This window comes from Talpa europaea (assembly GCF_964194135.1).
Source record: "Talpa europaea genome assembly, chromosome: 14".
NCBI lineage: Eukaryota > Metazoa > Chordata > Mammalia > Eulipotyphla > Talpidae > Talpa > Talpa europaea.
In genome coordinates, this window is record NC_140082.1 from 61935404 (window position 1) to 61948430 (window position 13027).

General features: G+C 50.6%; 1 protein-coding gene across 1 annotated transcript in view; it reads left to right on the forward strand.

The window, feature by feature from the left end:
• The window catches only part of STUM (stum, mechanosensory transduction mediator homolog), a gene marked incomplete at both ends in the record, with an annotated part of 58841 nt that extends 57441 nt beyond the window's left edge, over positions 1–1400 (forward strand). The window contains one exon of the mRNA XM_084253364.1: positions 1366–1400. Within this exon, the coding sequence (XP_084109490.1) occupies positions 1366–1400 (35 nt within the window). The remainder of the gene's footprint in view (positions 1–1365) is intronic.
• Positions 1401–13027: the final 11627 nt, after the last annotated feature.

Below are 13027 nucleotides of genomic sequence, written 5' to 3' on the forward strand. Positions count from 1 at the left end.
TTTCTCCTCAGTTTCATCTGGAATCATATAAAGGTAAACATGAGCTGAAGGTTAAAAAAGAGTGAGGGACAGGTAGTTAGAAGTGTGGGTTTGGCTGAGATATGGAGGGCAGGGCTGTGTTGGAGAGGACTTCTTGGCAGTGTCTCCTGGGGAGGGGAGGCCCTTGCTGACTGCTGGCCACAGAGGCTGGTTGCTGTGAATCCTGGTCTGTCCAAATCTGAACCTGAGCTTCATCCCATCCCTCAGGTCCCACATGCATCCTCCCTCCTTAATATTTCAGGCAGTCCCTCTGGCCTATATTTTCAGATGGTGTTTTCTCTCTTCCTTTTTCTCCTCTTGCTCATGCTGCCTCACATCCCTGTGTTGCCTCAAAGTCTCTCAAGGTAAGTCTGTTGGTGGAAGACATGGTTTTGCACTAGGGCGCCCCTTATACACAAACACCCCCTTTCCAGTTGGCCAGTCAGTTTTTATATGTAGATTTTTGTTTTGGAAAATGTTTAAACATAAACAAAAGTAGAGGGCCTAGTACAATCAGTCCCTAAACGCCCACACCAGCTTCAAGGATGTTAACTCCAGGCCTCTGTTGTCTCATGTATCATCACTTCCTATCTACCCTGCACTTGCTCTCAACCCCAGAAGCTAAAATTAATGAATCATCTGGTAAATAAAGAGAAAAAACCAGTTAAGTCCACAAGACCCTCATGGGGGTTACCCTACCAGCAATAGGGGGTAATTGAACAGCAAATTCCAGACTCATAATTTCACCCCTAAATATTTCAGCAGGTATTTTTTTTTTTTTTAGTGTAATCACAGTACTCATTCGCACCCAAATACTTTAGCAAGAATGGTCAAATTTTCCCAAATGTCTCATAATTATCGGCAATGTTAAAGACTTGGAGATGTCCCCTTGATTCAACAAATATGCATGATTATGCCCTTTGGTGCATTGTCTTTCTCCTCTCTGTCCACACCCACCAGATTCCCATCACTTGGGGAAGCCTGCCTGGCATCTGTTTTCAAGACTTTGCATTGGAAAACCACGCCACGCCAGTCTATTGAGGCCGCTTTTGTGCAGTGGCTTCAGGGGCGTGGATAGCTTCAGGAAGTGGATTCTGGAGGACACAAATAAACTGTGCACCATAGACACCCTCTTCTCATATTCTCATTAAACCCAAAGTTTCACGATTTTCCACTTATCCTTTCGTTTGTCATGTTAAAGCCAGTGCCTTGGGACTCTGACGTGGCAATCATTTATACCTTAGTGTGAATAAGGTCGCAGGAGCATATTCTAATCTGGGGAACCAACTAGAGAAATCCTGAAGGAAGTCAGTGTCTAACTATCTCTCCTCTGCTTATTCATCACAGGCTACAAGGAGCAAGGCATTCCACAACAGCTGTGAGCCTGTGGCAGCCGCCAAAAAGTTCCTGAAGGTTGCATCAGGCAGCGATGGACACAAGGACCTTTACATGTTTTCTTCTGCTGTTTTCTGGGTTTGGAGTGGAAAGGGGGGTTTAAAAAATACTACCAATTTTGAAAATGCATCTTTTTTATCAGTAGGCTGAGGGCTGCTAGCCCCTCCCCTGGCTCCAGAAAACCCTGTGGGCATAGGTACCCAGAGCATCTCCAGTGAAGTGGGGTGGAGACGGGCTGCTGACAGAGGCTAGGATTCTCCAGCTTGCCCTGCCCCACATCGGCCCTGCCTTGCAAGGGCACACCAGAGCTGCCAACGGGGCCTCACCATGGGGCAGCGCTGTGGTGGACACTTCCTCTGGGGCCCCTGGCCTGCCAGAGTGGTCATCCATCAGGGTAGGGATGTAGATGGACATACTCCAGCCCAGTGTTCTCAGCTGCAGGGTGGGGCCTTCCCCAGGGGCGTCTTCTGGCCCCACCCCCCTCACCGCAGCCCCTATCTTTGTGTGTTTTGAGCTTTGTTTCCCTGGGAAGGAGGCCAGTGGGGCAAAAACTGCTGGACTCTCCAGATGTCCACAAAGAAACCCAGGTCTGACTGGACACGGGCTGGCAACCTTTCACATTCGAGAGAACAGTTTCTGCTCCACAGTCCTTTGTGTGAAACCCTTGGGGCCGATGGGTCTCTGATTTTCAGACATTTTGGGTGTTAGGAAGAGAATGGGAGACAGTCACTATACATCCCCTAACAGTCTGACAGGGCTGGGGATGTTCCCCGGAATCAGACACGTGACAGTTTCTGTGCAGAAATGTGAAGTCAGATTAATTGAGATTTATAGAAACTTTCAATAGCCTCACCTAAGTTCAGGTTGGATTTTGTCACTATGTAAGTTATGGGAGCTAATGCACCATTTGGAGCTTTCATGGGGGTTTAGAATTATAGGGAAAACAATTTTGTGGAGTTGTGGACCTCTGTCTTGTAATAGATGCATTAGGAAGACACTATTGGGGTTACACAAGGATTCCTCCCTCTGCAGAGGGAGTAAAAGGCAGCTCTGTAAGTGCTTGAATTCAAAGGAGGGGGGAGCCACCAGAGGTTGCCCAGGCCACTGTGATCAAGTATCCATCTGAAATTAAGAGAAAGGGGATCTGAAGCTAAAGTGACAAAGTGTGGACATTTACATGGTGGTCTATTTTCTGTTTCAGTCTAATGTAGGGAGCACTAGAATGTGAGACTGTTCAGGAACCAAGTTCTCACCGGACTGGACTTTGCGCTGTTGGCTTCCCTGCCTGTCAGGGACTCAGAACTCAGCCAGAAGTGGAGGAGTCACATCTGTGCGGTCATTTTCTCCATGCTAGATGGGACTGGTTGGAGAGCTCACAGTCAGACAGGATCTGGGCCTGGGGATCCACAGAGTTGGGAACCCCTCCAGGCACTCACCCACGCCTAGGCTGGGATTCAGATGCTGAGGCCCTGCTCCTGGCCTGTCCTACTCTGCCGTCCACCCCTTTTCCTATCTGGGGTGTGTTTGCACTTTTAGAACAGCTGGCCATGTCTTTCTCTCTCCCTGTCCTCCCTTCTTCCGGACCCCAACCCCAGGCCTCATGTTTGGAAGCCTCTGTGTTTTCAGGAATGAGACCAGATTTGATTTTGTTCAGAAAGTCAAACCCCTTCTCTGTGTGAAGACAGTGTCTCAGGCTGAGAAGAGAGCAGGCTTCTGAGGAAGCTGCATCAGAACAGAGCCTCCCCTAGAATCACATGAAACAGCTCCAGCTGAGGGCAGTAAAGGCTCAGCCCCCTTCCCACGGCCCATCAACCCACAGCCCTTCACCCCAAACAGCTCCCCAAATTTGTCTGTTCCCCGCAGTGATGACAGGCCTCAGGTGGGGGATGCCCCCATGAGTGAGAGAGGGGGATCGTCTTTTCCTGCCTTGGCCTGGGGGTGGCTGCTGAGGGGGTAGAGAAGAGATAGCAATTTATGCCGCATGTTTAGTGACACAATCCAGACACAGGTGGGATTTTCTTGAGTGACAGGTGTCACCACGAGTCCCAGTGTGGGATGGCTAAATACTGGGATTTGTGTGCCAGAAAGGACCTCTTTGCTCCACAAACCCATACCGCAGTTCCTCCCCTCACCTGCAGGCTGCTCCTTCAAACTTGAGAAGAGCCAACCTCAGGGAGAAGCCTCTTTCCTACCCATCCAGGTAACTGATGCTGAACAAACCAAGAGTACCCCCACCTGTCTTCTGGACAATTGAATCTGTGAGGATTGCCAGCTCAAAATGGCGACCTCTAAATTAGACCAACAAATGGTCTCGGCAGCCCTGTCTTCATTAGATAAGGGTCAGTGACTAGTGGATTCCAGGCGCTCTGAGTAGCTACTCGGGCTGGGAGATGGCCAGAATTAATTTGTTAAACACCAGTCAGCTGGAAATTAGGCTTGTCCTGCCAGAAAGCACTTGCTCAACACACAGCCCTGGGCCTGCCTGGATGACACAGCATGTGGGCAGTGGTCCAGAAGGCACAGGGCACTTTTCAAGTTGGGCCTCTCATCCATCAGGGTTCTGTAGGACGTTCCCTGGCCATGGGTGTTTGGGGCAGGCATCACAGGCAGGCAGAGAACTTCACAATGAATGAGATGCTTCCAAACCCAATGGTGACACTTGGATCAAAGAGGCAATTTCCTTGGGCTATAGCAGGACCCTGGAGCAGGAATGCACCACCTGGCAACCTGCGAGTGTCCTGCGGGCAGCTGAAACTGTTCACCTGGAATTTAGCTCTGAGTCTATTTGGAAGCCAAGGATTCAGTCAGGAAGGCCAGGGCCCCCATGGGAGCAGCAGGAGGCCAATGGCTAATGTCCTGCCTGCCATGGTGCTGGGGGCTGCAGGCTGGAGCCACATGGCTTGGTTCCCCTCCCCCCTCCAGCCCCTATCTGACCAGCAGCCAGCCTGACAGTGGAGCCAGTCTCTGAGGGGAAGTTGAGTAAGATGCCCTTCCCCTGCTGTGGCAGACCTCTTGTCAGCCCAGTGTCCAGGGCAGCCTTCAGATGTTGGATCCTTGCCTGGGCATAGTGAGGCACATTTTCCCTCCTAGACCCCACACTGCCTGACACAGGGGAGCAGTGTGCTGAGTGTTCAAATGTCAGTCTGAAGCTGCAAATAAGGAGGGTGAAACCCCAAACATGGGGTGCAGCCGAGCCAGTCTGTGTCAAAGTCCTACCTTGGGAGAGAGGGTCTTACAGGGGGCTCAGGTCTTGGATGGGGGACACTCAGAAGCAAATGTAAAACCTCAGCGAGAACCTGAAGACCTCGACAACACACCCATGCTCGGCATCTTGGGCAGCTCGGAAGCCGCTGTCCCTCCTGGAGGGCAGGCCCAAAGGTGCCCCTCGTGGCGCAAAGGCAGGCGCAAAGGTGCCCGCACGTGCTGGCGGGAGCTGGCGTCAGGGGCCACCTGGTCCTACCACACAGGACCGTCTCTCGCTGTCCCCACCTAGGGCTCTGGCCACTCTGACCCTGGAGGAGGTGGGTCCCGGAGTTCAGCTTCATGCGGACGTTGAGGGCTGAGGCGCATTGGGGAGCACCGTGGTAAAAAGGAAGTGCAGAAAGAAAAAGTCACGTGGCTAACATCGCCCCTCGAGGCGGCAGGGCCCTTCCCTCAGAAAAAACACCAAACACAGACCTCAGACACAGAACCCTGCTGCCCCCTCAAGGTGGGGCTGAACCCCAGGACCAGGAGACAGACACAGACCTCAGGCTTTCCAGGAGGAAGACAAAGGTGAACCGACAATGGTTCTTCTGGACCAGCATAACCTTTAAGATCCAAAAATGCAATCTAAACTGCTTTCTTGAGCGAACCCCCATCTCTGCCCAGATGGGGTGAGTTTGCGAGGGTCACTTCAGTTTTGCCTGGAGCCAGGTCCTCCTGGATCCTTGGGCCTGGCCAGAAAGTTCCCACCTGGCTCCAGGGCCCATCTCGAGTTTCCAGACACTGGCTGTTTTCACCCAGCTGGCAAAGGAAGCCTCCTGCATGGTGAGAACTGCTCCGTGTGTGTAATTTAAATGTAAATTCTCCAGCTGGTGGTTGCAGACATTGTTTGCTGTTATTATTACTTCCTCTTGCTGGTGTGTTTGGAGGTGAATGAGCACTTTCAAAGCCACACTGACCTCCCTGGAGACTCTGACCCTCTACCTTCTGCTGACACTGCCGCCACGGAGTCCGGGACTGAGGCTGAGCAGAAAGGGCTGCCTCGCCTCTCCACAGCCTCCCCGCGCTGCCTCTCTTCTGTGTTCATGCATGGGCAAGGACTCAGCGGGCAGTGCTGTGGGCCAGCGGGGCGCGGGCACAGCCTCAGAGAAACAGATCAGAGATGCTGCTTTCCAGGGAAGTGGCCAAGCCCTTGACGTCACACCCTGAGGTCCCCCGTGTTCACAGGTAAAACTGCAAGGTGAGCACAGGTAGTTAAGGGGACACAGGTTCTCCAAGGACCCAGGCTTCCTCTCCAGAGGACTCCGTGTCTCTTGTAGGGGAAGAGGAGGAGAGTCTGACGAGGATAGGGCGGCTGTGGTCAGCCTGAGCGGGGGGTGGGGGGGGGTGGGGGGGGGCCTATATCTTCCCTGGTGTTCTTCCAGGTAGATTCTTAGAGATTCAGAACGTCACAGGATCACAGAAGCGTGGAAGTTTGGTTTGTCAGAGATTCCCCCATATGCCAAGTGGAAATAGGAAGATCCCTTGGTGATGGGCAGGGAAACCCCAATCAGAGTGATCTCGAATGTCCCCTCCTCCCTGCCCCCCAGGCCTGGGGGTGAATTCCTGGCTTATTTGTCTCTCCCTCTCCTACTGCTTTGGTGTGGTTAATAGCTCTGTAAGTCAGGAACAAGGCGGGACCTAGGACCCAGCATTTTTCTCATTTCCATCAGAGCAAAGGGATGGAGGAGGAGCCTCATCCCATCTCCCATGAGGGAGAGAGGGAAGTGGAGGAAGAGGGGAATGGGAGAGGGAAGAGATGAAGCTGTTCTTTTTCGTGCAGGTCTCAGACTCAGAGGCAGGCAGCCCTGGCTTTCCGGTAAAACAGAACCAACGCCACCCCCTCCCCTAGCCTCACCCCCATTCAACTTTTCCCTACAGATCCTGTCGCAGAGGGTGGAAGGTTGTATGTGTCCTGAGTTTCCAGTACAGTTTTGCCCTCCCTTTGATTTAGGTGTAGAATTTGTGTCTCCGACCTCTCTCCCTCCCTGCTTGGATTTGCCAAAATGCCAACCACCCAGGCTGGACTGGTCTCCACCCCACTGTTACCCTCAAGTGCACGGAAGTACAGACACACACACACACAATCACACGTGTCTGCGCACACACCCTCTCACTGACGACTGGCTGAAGGAGGGAGTCTGAGACTCGGGATTGGGGCTCAGTCTCCCCCCAGGCAGGCCTGGCTCCTTCCAGCATGAGCTCTGGTGTGGCACAATTTGCCCTGGTTCAGGTGCACATGCTGACCCTCTCCCCAGGGTCCCAGGGGTTGGCTATATTCCTCCCATGGCCCATGGGCTCAGCACCCCCACCCCACCAACCTCCTACCCATGCCCATCCCCCACACCCCTGCTTGGTCTTCTGTAGTAGGGATGAGTAGGGATGCCCAGAGAGGAGGGAGCGGTGGCTTTTTCTGGGCTCATCTGGGGCTGCAAACAGTCCTTTCTTCTAAGGCCCCTTTCTATTCCCACACCCCTGCCATCTGCTCCAGTAGAGGAGCCTTGAGCAGAGAAGGGGGACAGAAGTCACGCCACTGGGTTAGTGCTTGACTGGAATGCAAGCATGGAGAGTGTGACCGGCCCCAGCATCCTGTGGGAATAGTTGGGGAACCTCTTCACAGGCTGAATTCTATGCTGTTGTACGTGGTGCCAATTTTCTTTTTTAAACAACAAAACAAGACTGGGTCTGTACGTGTCAGTTGGATTAATCTATGGATGAGTGTTGTGTTGTGATTGGCAGTTTTTTGATTCTGTGATTGCCTTTGTTTGGGTCTCTCTTCTTTCTGTAGTTAATTGCTGTACATTCTATTGTCCTCCAATAAGACCCACTCTCTCATCTCCCAGGGTTTCCTTGTCCCACTTTTACCCAAACCCCAGCCTGGGAGGCCACCCCATCCCCAATCCTCCCTCCCTGGGGTATTCTAGTCCATTCCAGTGATCATTGACTGGAGGCTTCCTTGGTTCTAACAGAGGAAGAAACTCTAATAGTAGGGGCTTAGGGAAGCTTCCAGACATGCCTTGGCCAAAACTTTGCAGTCTGGCCTCGGGGCCTGCCTGCAGCTCAGCTGTCTCAGCACCCTCAGGACCAAGCCCCAGCTCTCCATTCTGCCTACTGCTGCTCTGGTCTCCAAAGCGCCCTCTAGGTGCTGAGCAGTGTTCCAATTTCTCCAGCATTCTGCCAGCTTTAAAATTTATAACTTAAGCAGCATTACTGCATATGTAATGAAAAATACCATGTATGACAATAAAACCCGTGTACATACCTCCATGTACCTATTTATATACACATGCATTCCTATTATAAATATATAAAGCATGACAACTCTTTGGCATTTCAAGTTTGTGTTTGTTCGTTTTTTTAAATCCTGGAACAACGGCTTAGAAACCTTTCTTCCTTTCCCTTTTTTCTATGTAATAAACATTCATGTGACCTTTCTGGTGGCTTCTTGAGTCCCTGTGTCCTCTCGTCTTTTACATGGGTTATATGTCCTACTGGTGCGTGAATGCCCTCTTTCAAACCTTTTTTCCTACAATCCCTTTTTCCTGGGAGGCTTGGGTAAGTTATTCCTCAATGGCTCATATCTTTGGTAATCTAATCCTTTTGCACCTGGAGTTTCAACACTAAGTTGAGCATCAGGACCCAGACTGGGTTTACCAGTTTAAGTGTAAAATGAAACTCATCTCCTTCTCTTGATTGCCAGGCTGGTTGACGGAGGAAATGTGTGTGACATCTGTGTATTCCAAGGTCTCCTGTGTATATGAGAAGTAAGAGTGGTTAGGAAAGCTTACAATTAGCTGTTCAGTTATAACTAGGGATTATTTAAAAGCTTACAACTAGCTGTTCAGTTATAACTAGGTAATTATAGGATGTTACCTTGGAAGAAATTGCAGGGCATGGTCTAAGACCCAGCTAACATTTTCTTTACTCATTGGATGGAGACATAGAGAGCTTATCAAAGAAATAAATTTTTATTATTTATTTATTTATTTTTAAAGATCTATTTATTTATTTATACAAGCACTGGGTACAGTCAGAAGCACGGGAGGGTGAGAGAATTCACCAGAGCCAGAGCGGGGAGCAGAACAGGCAGAAGGACTGAAGTGCACTGCTGAGGGGAGCAGCGGGTGCGGCAGGAGAGGTCTGCGCGCCATGTGGGACCCTCACCAGCAGCCGGGAATGGAACCGGCACTGCAGAGGCTGCGGGCAGCTTCGCAGCCCAGCGCTCAACCACTGTGCCACAGGGGAGGCCCAGAAATAAATTTTTAGATGAATAAATCAGAAATCAAGCAGCTCTTTAACAGACAGAGGCCATCTAACAAGATGAAATCCAATAGTGTTAATGAAAGAGCAGTGCTTGGAATTAAGAAAGCTCCATGCCTCCCTCACACTCAGGGGATTCTTCAGCAGCACTGTGATGTGGTTGACAGAACAGATCCCTCAACTTTAAGTGCATGAGGAGCAACAGGTAGGGATCTAGAACGAAGCTGTTACTGAATCCTCTTAAGGTGAGGGTCCATTTGCTGGTGACCAAAAGCCAAAAATTTTAGAAACTAAGCTCGGTTTAATAGACCAAGAATTTTATTGACTGGCAAGCAATGGAGAAAGAACTCACGCTAAAAACCAAACAAACACTTTTTCTCTGAGCTTCTGCCTTGGGCAGAAAAGTCTGAGAGTATATTTGGGGGGCTGCCACATCACAAAATCAGGATGGAGTCTTGAAGGGAATCTGCAGAAGGTTCCCTCATACACTAGGCACTCTTGCGCACGCCCCTTTATTTCCACATGGCACTTAGTTGCCATCTCAGGCACAGCCAGTTGGGCCATGCTCTGTGGCTACTGCTCTCTTATCTCACATTCCTGAGAAAAGACGCAGCTTGGTGCAAATATTCTACCTCACAGCCACAAGGCCACAGCTGCAGCATTGCATTCAGAGCTGGGTGCTGGGAGGGGGACCTTTCCAGGTGTCCCCCACCCTGCTACTCATACTGCAGGGAAAGGCCCCCCTGACCATTTCCTCAGGTCAGCCCAGCATCTTTAAAGACCCACTGTTCTGGTGCCCTGTGTCTATTGAGATGCTACTGTCTCAAGGGCCTCAATGCTATCCTTGGCCCAAAAGAGAGAACCTACTTCAAAGTATGACCTTACTGTGAGACTTCATGTTCAACCACAATGACCCCTTCAAGGCTCCCAAAGTAGCAGTTGTGTCTCATGAGGGTAGACTTTAGTCACTGCTGAAGCCAGGCCTCAAAACCTAAGGCAGCATAAGGACCCAAAGCACTATCAGGGTCACCAGGACACCCTATGGTGCATTTCTTTTGTTTTTTTTATTTTTTATTTTTTAAAAAAGATTATTTATGCATACAAGAGCTGGGGTACAGACCAGAGATGTGGGGTGGGGAGAGGATTCACCAGAGACAGAGTGGGAAACAGAACAGGCAGATTGACTGAAATACGATGCTGAGGGGAGCAACAGGTGAGACAGGAGAGGTCTGCTGCGCCATGTGGGTAGCTCCCTGGCCGGCTGGGGATTGAACTCGTGCTGCAGAGGCTGCAGACAGCTTCATAGTGTGGTGCTTAACCCCTTGCTCCACCAGGGAGGCCAGGGTGCATTTCTTGATTTTGTGCATCTTCCAAATATTTAATGTGCTCAGATTATGCTAGGAATGCCTTGGGCAGAAAAGTCTGAGAGTTGTCCAGATGCAGAGGGGTTGGTAGGTCTGCATGATTGAAGATAAAGTTAGTATAAACCGCTTCCCTGAATGTGTGAAAGAAAGGAAAGCTTCAGGCCCACTGAACCCCCTCCCACCCCAATCTGCTCATCCTTGGCGGCGTGGTTGAGCTGGCCAGTACTACTTTCCTGGAGGGTGAGTAACTGTGTTCCCCACTGAGCGAGCTCTCTTCAGACCCAGAGGGAAAAGGCCATGACAAACACGAAGTCACCTGCTCCCAGAATTCCCTGCACCTCCAGACCACAGGCTTGGAGAAAGGTTCATGCTTGCCCATGGCCAGTTGCAGGAAGGGGTATGGAGGGGACATATTGGGAAGAGGAGGTGGGGGGTAGGAAGACCAGGGTTGAGTTTGTGGATTCATCCTGAAGGTGCCTGGTCTTCAGAGTAGAAATGGAGCCCAAACCTGAGTCACAGAGCAAACTGGGGTGAGGACTTTGCCAGGGTGTGTTATTGCTAGTGAGAGAAACTCCACTGGAGTCAGTTTAGGAAAGCAAGAATGGGAAGAAGGGAAGGGGGAGCTCTGCTGAGGAAGCAGCAGGCCCAGGCTGCTTCTGGATGTGTCCTCTGCACACATCTCCTCTGCCCAGCACCATGGCCCATCTTCCAACTCCCCACGAAGCACTAGAATGGAAAATTCCAGTGCCAAGCCAGAGGATAGCCTCTAGCTGGAGCCAAAAATATTTTCACAGAGTGACATAACCCGGAAGTTACCGAAATGGTCACTTGGCTGTTAGCAGGAGGAAAAGGAGAAACGCCCACCCTAACAAAAAAGAGCAGACAGAGCCATTGGGGTCACATGAATGGGGTAACCTCCATGACTTGGAGTGGCAGCATGTCCTGCACCCAGGATGCCAAAGCTACTTCCAGCGCCCACCCACTTCCAGGTTTCTGGAGGCACAGCTCTGCCTGTGGCCTGTGGCCCGGCTGTCCTGTGGAAAACTTGGTGACCTGAAAGGTCCCTGGCTTAGTGCCTCCTCCACCTGCCTGACACTGAGCTGAGACCCCCGGAAGAGCTCTGGCTCTGGGGAAAGTTCTCAGAGGTGGAAGGGCCAGTGCTTAGAGCAGGAGCCTGCAGCTGTCTTTCCAGTCAGAGAGGCAGTATTTATATTTTTGTCAAAAAATAGTTATGATTTACAAATAAAAGACTCTAGAAAGCAAAGAAACTTTTGAAACTAGGAATTTCAGCAGTGGGGGAAGAAAACACTTTGTAAACTCTAGAAGCTTGAGGCTCCAGGCCAGGAGGGGAGCCCACCGTCAGGGGATGGTGCGTGCACTTCTGATGTGACTTCTCTGGAAACTTGAAACACATCTACGATCTTTTGAAGAAGTAGAGGTGGTGATGCGTGGATTTCATTATCAAGAAATTAATGTTGTTGCTCTGAGCATCCAGCCCCCCACCATGGCAGTGTCACCACTGTTCTCCCAGAGTGGAACGCAAACACCTTCCCTTCCCCTGTTCAAATCATTCCTGGCTCTCCAGGCCCAGCTCAAGAACTGTGTCCACCAGGGGAGGTGAGGCAACACTGTGGTATTGTTGGCTCTGCTCCCCACTGGATGCTGCAGGGACCAGCTCCTCTGCCACCAGCCCAGGGGATTTGGAGGGGGGTTGCCATCACAGAAGCCAGCCCAGCCAGGCCAGCAGCTCGTCTCACTGAGCTTCCTGTAACAACATGGGTCTTTCCTGAGATCTTCCTAACTGAAGTCACAGGGAAGTTCTTTTCCTGCAGGGTGTTAAGCCTGAAGATCCTTCTGAACAAGGCTCCTACCTCATGGAGACATGAGGATGGAGCAAGATACCAGTGCACAGAAAAGGGCAGAGATGAGAGATGAAGGGATCCTGCCTTACTTCTGTCACCCCCCACCCCCCGCCCAGGCTATCACCAGCCTTGCCCAGCCCACAGTTTAGGTGCAAAGCCCTCGGTGCTCCTCACTCTCTCTCTCTCTCTCTCTCTCTCTCTCTCTCTCTCTCTCTCTCTCTCTCTCTCACTCCTTCCTTCCTTTTTTCCCTCCCTCCTTTTTCCTCCCTTGCTCCCTCCCTTCCTTCCATCACCTTCCCTTCCTCTGTTCCTTTCTTTCCATAAACTTGTGTTTCCCCCATTAAAATAAGAACAAATAAATCTTAGCTGAGTATTTCCTCCGAAAGCCTCTCCTAGCTCATTCTGTCTTCACTGTTCTTTCCACCTAGAAACAATAATCAACACCAGTCCAGCATCTACAGTGTGCTAGACACAGACTAGTGTCTGTTTTTACACACACACACACACACACACATACACACACCCAGATGCACACACACATGCACGTGCCATGTCTGGCCACATGTGTAATTATTTTCCTTGTATGGCAAGTGATGGATCTGGCACTTAAATATTACAATTTTACAAATATTTCACCCCTTCCCACCCTCTTCTCATTCCACATGGCCCCTCTTATCCAAGCAAAAGTGATAAAGAATAGTATTTATGAATGAAAAATTGTAGATGTAGACATGCGCAACAATTTCAATTAAAACTATTTTTATATGAAAAGTTCAGGAAAGATGAACAAATATGCATGAACTCTTTCTTCTTTTCCCATCAACCTCACTGTAGTTGTGGAGGCCCAGGTGGGTGCAGGGCCTCAGTGGGCACCTGGTGAAGTGC